At 52.6% G+C, this 15,040-nt stretch overlaps 1 protein-coding gene across 1 annotated transcript; it reads right to left on the bottom strand.

The window, feature by feature from the left end:
• Positions 1-239: 239 nt before the first annotated feature.
• Positions 240-13,156, bottom strand: LOC119699071 (interferon-induced very large GTPase 1-like). The gene is made up of 3 exons (XM_038132073.1): positions 13,001-13,156; positions 10,919-11,109; positions 240-9,524 (listed from the first exon to the last, which is right to left on the bottom strand). Exon 3 carries the CDS (start codon positions 9,520-9,522, stop codon positions 2,194-2,196), a length of 7,329 nt encoding a protein of 2,442 aa, XP_037988001.1. The 5' UTR covers positions 9,523-9,524; positions 10,919-11,109; positions 13,001-13,156; the 3' UTR covers positions 240-2,193.
• Positions 13,157-15,040: the final 1,884 nt, after the last annotated feature.

Here is a 15,040-nt window from a genome sequence, read left to right as displayed (position 1 = left end):
GCGTAGCAGGTGAGGGACCCTGTGCCCTCCTGATACCCCAGCCCAGGCCTGAGGCCACCCCCCTTGCTGCACTGGGTCCTCTCCACTGCCCCCCTTGTGGCACTGGGAACCCCCAGTCACTCCAGTAGCTGCACTGGGACATTCCCCACACTGCCCAGGAGGTGACACCATGGCCAGGGGCACCTCCACTCCCAGTCTGCCTCCTGGAGCCCAAAAGCACACCAGTTCACTTAAAACAATTTTCTTATATACTTTTTCATTATATTACTCAAATGCATATCCATAAAGATTACACATATTCAAACATTCCTTTGAGTTTACATGTTCCGGGAATTCTTTTGCGTGATTCGACACTTGACCCATCTTCTTAAAGTACTTGCCACTCTGCAGATGAAATTTATATCTTTTATTTCCTCACCAGACCCCCTGTTCCTTGGTTTGACGGTTCTTGATAGCTAAAGGGTCAGTGGTGAATTCTTCCCTGCATTTCTTCGATGTTTATTAACCTGGTTCTTTTCAATGTTATCTTATCATACAGATAAGATACTGCACAAGTACATGAAATCAATATTAGCTATTTCACACAATTATCTGAGTTATTCTCACCACTGTCAGTTAGTTACACACACAAAAAAAAAAGTAGTAGCTACTTCTGTAACAGTCTATGTGATAATACACAGCAAATAGTCTCTATTTTAGTATTTTGCAGGAGCCTAACCTATAATATATTTACCACATAAAATATATCATCTACACTGGGATTATGGTAAAAAGACTGACAAATTATACTATACAAAAAGCAGTTAAAAACTGATTATAAACTGTACTAAACCAAAACAATTTGCAAAAGCCAATATCATAGTGAAGGGCAATGACTACATAGTTATTTCTTACAGACCACGACACTTCAGTAGCAGCACACTGAGCCTGGGTGTCCCCAGTCCCTGGCCCTCAGCCTGTGCAGCACACACTCACACGGCCCAGCTCTGGCTCCTGTCGCCGGCTCTAGGTCTGCTTGGCAAGGGCTGGGCTTGGCAGAGTTTGGGCCCATTCCCCTTTTGTCCCACAGGTTCCCAGCTGGCCTTGTTCATCATTTTTCATGCACAGTGAGGTCCACAAGGCACTATTACTAACATTGCTCCAATAAAAATCAATACCTATAAACCTATTTTGCAAAGTTCTTATAGCCGAGGTGTAAAACTCCATCTTTCAAACAAGTCATCTGACTATGATCTATCATTTGTTTTAATTTGATTTGTCAAATGCCTCAGTTTTTGAAGTTATCTGTGGATGGACACTGAATGGTCAGCCAAGGTCATACAACACAGTCCTCCAAAATCTTCACCACCATGTTTATGTGCCAGTAAAGGATAATCGATGGCGGCTCTGTTCTGTAAGGTTGCATTTTGACACCACTAAGATCTGTCATCATGTTACTAATTGCAATGGAAGTAGTATTGACTTCTTTGCTCATCCAACACCCCAACTGGTTTAGTTGTTTTAATGCTTCACCTGAGGGAAGTTGAGGTAGAAATAAAGCTGATGCAACTCATTTTGCAGGGCTCTAGAATTTGAAATTGCTATTACAGTTTTCTTCATAATGATGGGTAAATCTTTTTTCTCTGTTTTCTCTTGATGGTTTTTATAACAGCTGCTATCACAGTGAGTAGTCCAATGCTACATGGGCCACGTTTAATTTTTGAGGGAATGACTTGCCAGGCTCTATCTCTAAAAATGAGCTAATATCTTTTAGGCAGTTGCAGTGGGGACTCATCTAGGTCAGCAATTTCACCCTAAGGGGGCAATGGGATAGTACAATTGCACCACAAGCTCGAGGCTCTGTACACAGGATGATGGGGAGTAACATTTAATTGTGGGTTGTCCTGCTACTGAAACTCAACACAAAATTCCATTGCTATTGAACCAAGAATTTCTAATTCTTGAGGTTCAGAAGGTGCTTTAAGAAGATCAGGCAAACAGGCAAGAGGATTCTGGCTTTCTCATGAAGTGAGGCATTGCCAAGCGATGGCCACAGTAATGTGTCTTATTTAACCAAATTTGGGAAAAGATAGATGCCATTATCTAAGCATGGTTTGAGAGTGTCATCACTGTAACTGCATTTTGTGAAGAGCCTGATACAAAGCTCCCCTAAACTGCAAAGCTCTTGTGGTTCTTTCTCCCCAAGGACGTGGCCTAACGCTTCTGCAGCTCAGACAGTGCTTCCTGCTTGGTAATTCTCTGCCACGCCTCAGGGATTTCTCCTTTGCCCTGAAATTTCCCATTGTACAGGGCCTCCAGCTGTGTCCTGAAATGAGACACAAACCATTTCCAGTACGCCTGCATGGATGAATCAGGAAGAATGTTCCAAGTGCAATAAGGAGGTCCAGCATCCCGGTATCTCTTGTAGGGGATCCATGGGCCACCACCAACTCTGAATCTGCAGTCACTTGCAACAAGGCTGGAACAAATATCAATGACCAGTTCTCGTGTATCATACTCGATGCCAGATAAACATTTCCACCATGTGCCTCCATTCAAAGCTCGTGGGCGATGGTAAACCACCTGATGGTCTCCATCGTGATTCTGCATGGTGTTTGTGCACACAGCCCAACAAAAGGGACACTGTGCCCAGCACCCTGAAAAATGCTCCGCCAGGATGGTGTGAGGCTGCCTTGGAAACGAGCTCAGGTCAGTTTCAGACAATTCTTCCATGAGCTTGTCCTTCAGGTCATCCAGAGCTTCTGCCATGGCACTGCTCAGGAACTCAATGTCTGTGACCTCCTGGTGCTCGATGCCCTTCAGGTCACTTCTGGGCAAGTTGATCACCTCTGACAGCTCCCTGCAAAATTCATCCAGCCAGAGAGAGATTTTGTTTTCTCTGTCTTTTCTCTCTTTGACAATTTGGGTTGATAAAGAAACAGCTGACAGGATGTTTCGATAGAGATGATCAAGCGAGGAATCAAAAAACATCTCCAGCCTCCTACTCCCATCTAAACAGTGCTCCCTAACTCGTATCTCAATGTAACTCTCAAAAAACTGTTTTGGAGACCTAAGGTATGGCTTGAAATACTCAAAATTTTCCCGTTGTGCAAGGTATTTCAGGATGCAAACTTCCAAATTGGCTCTGCTGCCCTGGAAATCTGGGGATTTCTGCATGTCCTCAGCGATGTCTTTAGCTGTCCTCTCATAGACAGCACGGCGAAGAGCTGGTTCAATCTTGTCACAAAGGAAAACAGCAAAAGTTGTGACAGAAGTGGCTCCTTGGCAGGAAATCTGGAAACATTGGAAGAAATCTTCTCTCTTGCTGCTCAGGTACACAACTGGGTCATTTGCCTTTCGGAATGCTTCATGCATGGCTTTAAACCTTTCTGCTGCCATTCTGCACAGATACAGAGACAAATCTATGCTGTATGCTCTGTTAAAAGTACAGGTTGCATTGCTGGGGATTGAGTTCATACCTTCCTGTACTTCATTGAGTATTTCATGAATAAAACTTCGACTGTAATCACGTTTCTCCTCTTCCTTCTTATCAATGTTTGCCTTCACAGACGCTATGATGATGTCTGTGATGTGCTGAAAGTTGATCACATCAGCATTGGAAATACTCCTGAAAGCTTGGATAAAGCCAAAATACTTTTTCTTCATGATGTGTTTCTCTGGATCAAAAGAAAACCCTCTGCTTCTTGGAAATGACCTGATCCGTGTATGGATATCTGGCTCCTTAAAGTGCTCAACAAGGACATCTTCAATTTCTCCATCGATATCCACCCGTTCTGGAGGAGGAGCAACACGGGAGACTTTGGCAATCCACTGGTTCCAGACAAGAGTAAAGTTGTCCTTCAGTTCTCTCTCACTGAGGCTCTTCCCTTTCAGACTCACAGCCAGCTCCCGACTCCTTCTCAGTAGCTCATCTTCATATTCCAACTTCCTTGCATCCAGTTTCCTCTGCTCCTTCTGCAGCTCAATAAGATTCTTACATTTCTTTTGTGTTTCATGAAGAAGAGTCTCTTTTAATTCTTTCAGCTTCAGCTCGGTGCTGGATTTCCACTGGACCAGTGTCTCACAGTCTTTGTCTTCCCTGAAATACTCTTCCACTTCTTTCTCAATGGCATCACTTGTCTCTTGCACCAGCCCTTCAAGGTGTTCTCTGGTGACATTCTGCCAGTCCCCATTCCGAATTTTGTTGTCCAGTCTCATCTGTACATCTAAGATGTGATTCCTCAGCCTCCAGGTCCACTGACTAAAGGCACTTTCCAGTCTCCTGTAGACAGCAATCTCCAGGGAATTCTTGAAGCTGAAGACAAAGTTTTCATTCAGCAAAGCATTCCAGAGGTCACCAATACGATCCTTCAGGCTTGAGAGCCTCAAAATGCTGCGCTGCGACTCCTTCTTGGCAGCCTGGAGGATTTTGCTCTTGAGTTGCTGGACGTTCTGGCTGTAGGTGGGGTTGGGTGGTGCCATTGGGGGGTTTCCTTCCCACAGGTGAGCAAAGTAGTGAATGTGGGTGTTGACATCAAAGCCAATGACATCGCTGAAGGAGGAGACGTCACAGAATTCCTGCTGAGCAGCAACCACCGCCATTTCATCCAGCTTTCCCTGCAAACGCCTTTGTCCTTCCATGTTCTGCTCCTTGGCAGTTGCTTCTCCCACATTTTGGTGGACAAAGAGGCAGCTTGGAGAAAGATTGACTTTCTTCATCCTCAGGAAAGCCTGCACAGCGATCTGGAGAACATCTTGCATTTCTGACGGATTTTCTCCAAAGATATTGATCACAGTCAAGTTGCCGACACCAATGACAAAGGTGGCCAGCTCGTTGTCATGGTTCAGGGAGTGTTTATTGGCCATCTCGATGGCACGAAGTCCCTCTGTGTCAACCACCAGCACAAAATCAAAGCCCAAGTCTTGCTGCAGCTCCTCTGCCACTGGGATGAGCTGCATGAAGGCTCCGCGGGTGCATCTCCCTGCGCTGACGTTGAACTGCAGACCAAACATGGCATTCAGCAGGGTGGACTTGCCCGTGCTCTGGATGCCCAGCACGGAGAGCACAAACACTCGTTTGTCCCCCAGCCTCTCAATTAAGCTGTCAAAGATTGCTCCCACCCAGTGCAAGGCCAGGTAAGAAGCATCCCCATCCATCAGCTCCACGGGATACCCGGAAACCATCAGCTCTGCTGCAATTTCTGGCAGTTTGACAAAATTGTCTTTCTTTTTCTTCAGTAATTGCAGAGCTTCATAAATCTGCCCTGCCTCTCTCAGAAGGTGCTCCAGGCCGATGGATGAATCATTGATTTCATCAGAGAGGGCATCCAAGTGACTCAGCAACTCAGCATTGCCACTGGATTTTTTCTCGCTTTTCTTTCTTGACAGGATTTCAGACCATAACTTGTGATACTCTCTCCTCAGTTCTTCAAGGCGACCACAAGACAGCTCATCCATAAAGACCTTCATCCACTGCAGGAAGTATTTCTTGGTATCTGCTGGCTGGGCATGGAGAAAGCCAAGGAATGATTTCATCAGTGTGTTGAGAGGGAAAGCTTGCTCAAGTTGCTTTCTTCTTATTGCTTTCTTGTCATTTTCAATTTGGCTGCGATGATGCTCAATGCTCTTGTTCCTCTTCTCCTGTAAGCGAGTGAGTTCTTTGTCCTTTTGGCACCACTGGTACCACAGTCTTCCTTGAAGCGGCAGCAGCTGGGATTTGATCTCAGACAGCTTCTCTTTCTTCAGAAGCTCCACCAGCTCCTTTGCCTTTGCTTTGGCTGTCACACACGCGGGTTGATCTGCATCCATTATGAATCCATGCTGGCGAGCATTGGCCACGCAGGCCTCCAAGCTGAAACATCGATTAGACCCGTCTAGGAGATCCCTGATACTTTTGGTCAGCTGCTCCATCAGTTCTGCTTCGTTTCTGTTCTTGATCCCTATTTTTATGGTTTTGCTGGCTTGTCCAGTTGCAATGTTCTCTTTTTCTGTAAGAAGACAAACCAAAGGCCTTTTTGCCTGCCACAGGTCCTGCAGAACATTTTTCCCCCTGTTGTCCATGTGCTCCAACTCAGACACAAGAGCCACGTTGACAGCAGATATCTCCTGCAGGAACTGCAGCTGTGCTCCGTGATCCCTGGCGTCTCCATGCAGGTTACAGAAAGCCACGCAGCAATCAAAGGTGTCATCAGGGCTTCCACGGGGGCAGTACCAGGCGATCTCCACCAGCCCTTCCATCAGCAAACGCTCTCTGGTGCTGCCTCTGCAGTGGCGGTGGAAGAAAGTGTCGTGTTTGCGTTTGCTCAGCAGAGCGTTCAGGAGCTGGGACTTGGAAGAGGAGTCTGAGCTGCCAATGCGGATGAAGGTCACAATGGGTGTCTGTGCCTGAAAGATGAGTTTGTTGCTGTAACTCTTTGTTCCAGCCTGCTTTCCTGACTTGTCTGCCTCTTTCCAGCTCCTTTGGATTTGGCTGAAGGCGTAGAGTGGGAACTCAATGCATGAAGTGCTTGGGTTGGGCACCAGCAGAGGCAGCGCCAGTTGGCAGAAGGCCAGCTTGGTTGCAAGGGTCTGTCTCAGGAAGTCATCAGCACAATGGAAAATGGCCATCTGCAGGTCCATGGGGTGCACATGGCTGTCCCTGCTTGCACGTTCAGGGGCTGGTTCTGTAAGATTGTCAAAAAACTGTTCAAAGGTTTCAGAGTGTTGGTCCACTTTTGCTCTGGTTTGTCGCTGGGCTGCAAGGTTTGGGTTGCTGTCATCCCAGCAAGTCAGGTACCTCACCTGGTAATCCACGGTTAACAGCTTTTGCAAGAAGAAAAATGGCAGCTCCTCGTCTTGGCTGGGCTGGCTGTCCTGCAGTGATGTCTTGCAGATGGTGTGGAAATCTCCCAACCCCATTTTCCTTGGATAGTGACTTTCCAGTCCAAGGCGCTTGAGCAGCTGGAGGAACTCCTGGTTTGCAATGGCTTCCTTTTCTTTGGATTCACTGCTGTCTGACTTGGATTGGGCCTGACTGGGGGCCTCAGGTGTTGGAAGAACATTTTCCAGATCTCTGAGTATTTTCTGCATCCTCTGTTCATCCCATTTGTCATCCAAGCACCCACTGATCAAGGAGTCCAGGTCCTGTTCCAGCCTCTCCCAGTCTTCGTCTCCACGGCGCTTTTGGAGGAGATTCTGTATCCGTGTGGACCACAAGCCTTTCATGTGATCTTCCATGAACACTAAACGCTCTCTCTTCTGCCCAGGGGACAGCTCTTGACTTTCAGGTGTCAGAGTCAGACCCATGAGCAGGAGGAAGGCCTGAGCTCTGTTGGCATCTTGCTCCTTCAGGTTCACGTACTCCTTATGTGCCGCTTCCATTTCCTTGGCCATGTAGTGAATTTCTGGGTGTCCAAGGAGGTGCTGAAAAGTGCTGCTTTCCACCTGGTACCCTGTGCTGGTCACAATCAAGAGCACCAACAGTTCCATGTCCTTCTGAGCCTGTTGCTGGAGAGACTGGAGTAAGGAATAAATGGCAAGGCTGTTCATCTGGGTGGCTTCTATCTTTGCTTCATGAACATCAGAAGCAGAGCTTCCTGATGCGTAGGTGACAGCATGGATGTGCTCCTTCATTTGCTGCAGTGTTTTGATGAGCTCTTGAAGCTCAGAGACTTTGGGAGATCTGGGAAGCGGGTGCTCAGTCTGGAAGACCCACTGCATAATGAAGGAAGCCTGAGGGAAGTCCTTGACAGAGTAGATATGAGGATTCAGGAGGCTTCTCAACATTACCTTGATAAAGGTGGTGTTTTCTGGAGGTGACTCCTGGCAGCTGCGCACAGTGTTCACCAGGAAGTCCTGCAGGGCTTTGTCCGACAGGCACACGTTGATCCACACACTGGGGTTCCCGGTTTTTGCATTCAGATAATCTTTTTGCTCCATCAGCATGAGCAGCTTCCTTTCATCTACTTTCATCACCTCCCAGGCCTTCACAGTTACCATGAAATCTCTGGCCTCTTGCACTGCACTGCCCAGTTCCTCTCCAAAAATGGTGCCGATGCTCTGATTTGTCAGCACTTTGTACCCAGCCCTGAGGGCTCTGCTTAACTGATCTACGGATTTAAAATCCCCGCAGTGATTGTACAGGATGATATCCCACACTGGGATCAGCTGAAAGCCACGGTCGATAACGCACCACGCTGTGTTATCAGACACGAGCCCTGTTTTCCACTGAGGAAGGGAAGCTGTGTCTGCTGGGCCCCCTGTGTTGACCATGCAGAACTGGATTGCTGTATGAGAACTCTCTCCAGCTCTCCCAAAGACAGATGCCTGTGAGCTGGACTTGGAAACATCCAGGGTCCCTTCTACACGGGCCCCAAAGGCACCCCAGCTGGCCCCAACAAAGCTGTTCAGTGCTTCAGTCATTTGTCGTTTCATCTCTTCCCGCTGCTCAGCTCGGAATCCTTCTGTAGAAACCTTCCACCAGAATATCCCCCCAAAGTGGAGGGGACCCTGGCATACGTGGGACCCAAACCTGCTGAAGAAACTCTCACACATCTTCACCAAGATGGGGTTGTCTTCTTCCCAACTGAAGCTCCAAAGCTGCTTCTCCATGTCTTGCAGCTTCCGCAGAGCCGCATCCGAGAGGCGAAGCTGATGCCTTTGGAAGTAGCAGGAGGCCAGAGGGATGTAGTGGTACTTGGTGGTGCAATAGTAGCTCTGCTCAGAGCGGGACTGGTGGGTGTCCTGTGACTGTGAGGAGCTGCTGTGATCTACACCCGCTCCCAGATTAATCCCCCAGAATGAGGATTTGGCAGAAACGCTCATGCTGAACCCCAGCTGCTCCATGGACTTGGTGAAAGTGGATTCTGCTGCAGAGGAGGAGAACTCCTTCCTCTCAAGCAGCGATCCTTGCTCCGGACCGGCCAGCTGGAAGCCCTCAGGAACCCTGAGGAGCTGCTCTCGCCTTGCCAGCACATCTTCAGGTCTGCTGGTTCTGTAGATGCCCTGCAGGGCCAGTCCCCCCGACGCCCGTGTCAGCACCTCTGTGTCAGGGATGTTCTCCCCACTGCCTGCTGACAGTTCCTGCTGTTCCAGCTGCTTCTGGATGCTCTCCAGCACATCTGCCAAGGGTTTCTCTGGTGGTGGCCAGAACTCTTTGGGAATCTCCATGGCTTGCCACAGAGTCTCTGCTTTCTCCCTCACAGCATCCTGGCTTTGGCTGTGGCTGTTGAGCATTTCTGTCAGATCCTTCAGGGCTTGTTTGGCCTCTTCTTGTCTTTGTTTTGTCTTCTCCAAGTTATGCTTTTGCGTCTCCTCACATGTTTTGTCATCTGTTTTTTTCAGGAGTTTCTGTAGTGCCTTTTTCTCCCAGGGGTGCTGGACCTCACACTCCAGCTTGAGGTAGTCTTTGTATTCCAGATGTTGCAGGGCTTCTCTGCACTTGATTCCCAGGATCTGTGAAGCTTTGGGCAGCCAGTATCCAGCATCCAGTCCTTCCTTCTCAAATGCCTCTGCCAGGAGCTGGGCCTTTGCATCCCCCTCCTGTGTGTCCTCCTGAGAAGCCATGGCTGTGGAGGAAGAACAGAGACTTTCCCTAAGGTGTTGTCAGAGGCTCCAGGCTCCTGGCAGAGGCTCTGCAGCAGCTGTGGCTCTGGGGATTGCTCCCACCCAGCTGCTGGAGCCCAGCCTGGGATGGCACAAGGGCCAGGGTCTCCTTCCCAGCTCCCTGGATGTGCCTGTTGCTTTCCTGTTTACAGGATCAATGCTGAAGCTGAGTGTGTGTCCCAGGGACAGCACAGACACATACACAGGCACACACACACTCAGACACAGAGACACACAGATCTACAGACACAGACACAGAGCCACAGACACACACACGGATACAGAGACACACAGACGCACACAGACATACAGAGACACAGGCACAGACAGAGACAAAAACACAGACACACAAACATACAGAGAGACAGACAGACACACACACACACAAGTACACACACAGACTCTCTCAGCCACACAACCTGCCCTGGACAAGGTGCTGCTGTCACCATCGCCCACATGCTCCCAGCAGAACTCTTCAATCCACAAGTGCAGACAGCCAGGGCCATTCCTGGCTCCCTGGAGCACTGGCACAGCCCCTCTGCCCATCCAACAGCCCTGCCTGCATCCTGCAGCCTCTGCCCAGCCCACGGCTGCCCTGCTCCCTGCCTGGCCCAGCCTGCTGCTCCCAGCACCCAGAGGCAGCACTCACACACTCCCCCCATGGGCACCCCACACTCCCCAGACACACTCCCCCATGCCCGGCACGGCCCCAGGGGCTCTGAGCTGTGCTCCTGCTCCAGCTGCCAGCGCAGCCCCTCCCTCGCCCCTCTCTGGCCTCTTCCCAGGAGCTGCTTCCTGGCACACTCAGGGGCCCAGCCCAGTGCAGGGGGAAAATCCACCTTGTCCCTGCCCACAGCTGTGCCTGGGACATCCTGGTGGCCCTTCAGGAGAGACTGGAGATGCTGGGAGCCAATTCATAGTGGTGCTGTCTGTTATCTGCTGCTGGTTAGTGCAGAGGGTCTCATCAGGCAGGTGCCCATTGGTGGCAGTCTAGGCTTCAGCCACCACGGAGCCACCAGTTGAAAATCTCTGGTGACAGGAGGAAAAGTGCCTACAAACCTTCAACTGGGAAGCTTTGGGGTTTTGACTCTTTCACACAACTCTGAGAATTCTCCAAGTCTCAATTCACTTGGATACCAGAGAGATTTATTCCTTGCAAAAATCCTTCTGAGCATTCAGCATCCATCCCACCAAGGCCACAACACTGTCACCAGCACAGTGACAGTGAATTGATCCCAGGGGCTTGGCCTGGGCTCCTGTGCCCTTCCAGAGCCTTCAGGGGCAGCTTTCCCTTGGGAATCCCTGCAGATTTGGGCAATGTGTGCAAGGGCTGTGGGCTCTGATTCCCCTCACCCACCTCACAGCAGATGCTCCCGTTGCTCCCAGCCTTGGCTTCCAGCAGACACCGGCAGCCAAGGGCCCCAGATCAGGGGACACAGCACAGCAGCAGCAGCAGCAGGCCTGGGGTACACGGTGGGTGTGGAGAAGAAGATGAGAACCCCTTGAGAACTCAGGAGGAAGAGCAGCAGGAAGAAAACATCCGAAATCCTAAAGGAGAAGAGCAGACAGTCAGGAGAAGGAAACCCATGAGCATGGCAGATTCACTCCAGGGAGCACTGGCGGCCAACCCTTCTCTTCCACTGGCAACTGCCCAGGCAGCAAAGACTCCTCAGGGCTCTTCTGGGGGAGGTGAGCAGAGCAGGGTTTCACCTGGGACCCACATCCATGTTCCCCCACCAGAAGGAAGCTGCACATGCTGGAGAGATGGGACAGAGCAAAGCCCATGAAGGTCAGCAAGGCCCAGTGCAGGTGCTGTCCCTGGGTCAGGGCAATTCCAGGCACAGGCACAAGCTGGGAAGAGAATGGATTGAGAGCAGCCCTGAGGAGAAGGACTCGGGGCTGCTGATGGGTGAGAGGCTGTCCAGGGAACATCTGTGCTCTCGGGGCAGCAGCCAAGGTGAGGAGGGGGCAGAGCCAGGGGAACAGCACTGACAGTGGGGCAGCAGGGTCCTGTCCCACCCCTGCCCACATCACGCAGCCACTGCTGGGGGGAAGCTCGGGGCCCTGGAGAGGGGGGAGAAGCAGCGCTGGGCTTGGATCCCAGCAGGCACTGAGCCCCCCCAGCAGCTCGTGTGCTCCCACCAGCAGGATGGGGACAGGAGGGGGACAGCAAAAACAGGAAAAGCTGCTTCCTCGAGATAAGGGCAGTTCAGCAGCAGAGGAAAGCTGGGCGTGTCAGCAGAGCACAGGAGGGACTTCAGACACCAATTGTTTTCTTTGGGCGCATGTCCAGCTGCTCCCTGGGCAGCAGAGAATCAGTGCAGGACAGCTGCTCAGGAGGGGAACTGCTGGCTCAGGGTCACTGCTGGAGCTTTTCCACCTGAGCCACTTGTCCCAGCCTTGTTCCGTCCAAAATTCTCTCCCACTGGAGCACTGGTTCAGTCTCAGGAGCCAGAGGCTGCCCTGGACAACATTAACTCCAGCCCAGCCACACCCTGAACCTGCCCCCAGGCACCCCTGGCAGTGCCTGCACGGCTTCCCAGAGCTGCAGGAATAGGGGAAAAGCCCCATGCGACTGTGTCAATGCCCGCAGAGAGGCACGGAGCACATTCAGGGCATAAGTGGGGACCGAGTTGCTCCTTGGTAGCAAACAAGGGAAGCAGCAAGGCTGGCAGCAGGACCTGCCATGGGAATGCCTGCACCCCGTTTGACAGGAACAGCCCCCCGAGAGTGTTTTCCGCAGCCCTGCCCCAGGGAAAGGGGCTCTGGGAACACTGCTGCCTTTGTGGGGCTGTCCCAGGGACCAGAGCGCTCGGGGTGGTGATGCTTAGACTGTAAGAGAGGAGAATCCCACCCTCCCTGCACGGGCAGGAAAAGGAATGATCCCCCCGGCTCCTGCCTGCAGGGGAGCGCAGCCATCCGGCCCCACCGCGGGGCTGGGGGTGCCCGGGCCGGGCAGGGTCGGCCCCGCCTGCGGGGAGCGTTTCCCGGCCGGGCACGGGCTGGCGGCAGGGAAGGGGCTCCGCTCGGCATCTGTGCCCGGCCAGCCCCGCTGCCAGCTCTCGGGCCAGCCTTTGCGCCTCCGCAGACTTCCCTGTGCCCCTCCATTCCCCGCATCCCTCCTCCTTCCCCCGCCGCTCCGCTCCGGCCGCTCTGACCCCGGCCCCCTCCCAGCTCAGCCCCCGCAGCGCACACGGCTCCCCCGAGCTCCCCCAAAGCGGTGCCAGCAAAGGCGGCTTCCTGCAGCCCACGCTCGGAGCACACAGCGCCCGCCCGCTGCCCTCAGCCCCCTCTTCTCCTGCCCTGCCATCTCCCCAGCCCGGCAAAGCACCGGGAACAGGAGACAGGGGAGCGACAAGATCCCGCTCCCGGCTGCTCTCGGCTCCCAGCCCCGCAGCTCCTCCCCATCCCCATCCCCATTCCTATCCCCATCCTCTACCTTCTCCCTCCGGGCCCCGCAGCTCCCGGGCTGGGAGAGGTCCCGCGCAGCCCGAACAGCTCCGGCTCTTTTAGAGAGAGCTGCTTCTGCTGTTGTGCAGGCAGTCGGGGAGCAGCTGCTGCTTTCCTGTAAATAATATGCTTTCCTGCTGCAGTGTGAAAGTGAAACTGCTGCTGGTTTCACGTGTGGTTGGCCGTGAAAACGTTTTTTGTGAGAGGCGGGCTTGAGGAGGTTGGAGGTCTTTTCCAGCCTTGATGATTCTATGATTCCATGGAAGGCAGCAGGAGCTGGGCAGAGCCTGGGGCTCCTGGCTGGAAACCACCCACCCTGCTCCCCTTAGCCTGGATGATGGAATCCCAGAACTGGACATCCTCTGCCAAGGCCTGTCCACCCTTACAGGGAGGAATTCCTAATGCCCAATATCCCATCCAGCCCTGCCCTCTGGCACTGGGAAGCCTTTGCATGTGTCCTGTCCCTCCATGCCTTGTTCCCAGTCCCTCTCCAACTCTCCTGGAACCCCTTCAGGCCCTGGAAAAGGGCTTTGAGGTCTCTCTGAAGCCTTGTCTTGCTCTCCAGGTAAGCACACCAAGCTCTGAGGAGAGGAGAGATGGGGGGAGATATTTGTGTCATTACATCAGCTCTGTGCTCTGAACAGCCCAGGGACACCAGAGACAACCTCCAAAGCCATCAGCCCCTGACTTGTGCAGGAATTCATCCCTGGGAGACTTTGTGAGGAGCTGGGATGGAATTCCCAGAGAAGCAGTGGCTGCCCCATTGCAAGACAGGGGCACCTCCCACTGTCCCAGCTTACTCCAGGCACCATCCAACCTGGCCTTCCTTGGACACCTCTCCAGCAGAGGAAGCAAAGCAGGAACAGGGCCTGGCTGCAGCTTTCTTGGCAGGGACACCCCACACCTGACAGTAACAGAGCGCTGGGGTTTGGCACAGGACATTCAACACCCAACCACAGCAGGGGGCCTGGATTGCTTTTCCCTTAAGGTGTTGACACACCAATCCTGCTCCACGGCTTCAAAACAAGCACTGGAGTTTGGACATGGAGACCTCCAGCCTGCCAGGACCAGCCATCACCTGCCCCAGGCTAACAAGTCACAAGTGCTGGAGCAGACACAGCTGGCATTTGTCCGGCCTCAGGGGAAGCCTCAGCAGCTGCCAGGCAGGGCTGGGACACATCACCTGCAGAGCATGGATTTGGTCCCTCTGTTCCCCGTTTAGCTGAGCCTGTCTCCAGAGGGATATTTCCTCCAGCCAAAGAATTCCCTGCTGCAGGAGTGTTACAGACAAAGAATCCCAGGATCCCTGAGGTTGCAAAAGACCTCTCAGACCCTTGAGCCTGTGACTTATCCCCACCTTGCTCCCAGCCCAGAGCAATGAGTGCTGCATCCAGACCTTCCTTGGACACCTGCAGCAATGTGATTTCACCACCTCCTTGGACAGCCCCTGCCAAGGCCTGAGCACCCTTTCCATGCAGAAATTCCTCCTGATGTCCAACCTGTCTCTGTTCCCTGGCAGCAGAGCCTGACCCCCCTCGTTCCCTCCTGTCAGGGAGTTGTGCAGAGCCACAAGGTCCCCCCTGAGCCTCCTTTTCTCCAGGCTGAGCCCATTTCCAGCTCCCTCAGCCCCTCCTGGGGCTCCATTCCCTTCCCAGCTCCGTTCCCTTCCCTGGACATGCTCCAGTCCCTGCAGGTCTCTCTTGCTGTCAGGAGGGGCCCAGAGCTGCCCCCAGCACTGGAGGTGCCCCCAGCAGTGCCAGCACAGCGGACGGGCACTGCCCTGGCCCTGCTGCAACCCCAGAGCTGGCACAACCCAGGGCTCAGTGGCCTCTGGCACACTTGGGCTCGTGTCCAGCTGGTGGCACCAGCACACCAAGGAAATCTTCTCCAGCACCATTAAACCATGACACCCTCTCTGCCAGCACTGCACCTTGTGCTGCACGGCTTCCTCGGGCTCAGGAGCTCCTCAGTGTCCCTTCAGGAGCAGCCAGAGAACCTTTCCCTCTCTGGCCCTGCCAGCCTGGGACAG

Source organism: Motacilla alba, chromosome 3, assembly GCF_015832195.1.
Source record: "Motacilla alba alba isolate MOTALB_02 chromosome 3, Motacilla_alba_V1.0_pri, whole genome shotgun sequence".
NCBI classification, from domain to species: domain Eukaryota; kingdom Metazoa; phylum Chordata; class Aves; order Passeriformes; family Motacillidae; genus Motacilla; species Motacilla alba.
Note: the sequence above shows the minus strand (reverse complement) of the source record. Positions and strands in the feature narration are given on the sequence as shown.

Excerpts from the sequence above, each read along its gene's own strand:
- LOC119699071 (XM_038132073.1), bottom strand. The coding sequence starts at position 9,522 with ATGGCTTCTCAGGAGGACACACAGGAGGGGGATGCAAAGGCCCAGCTC.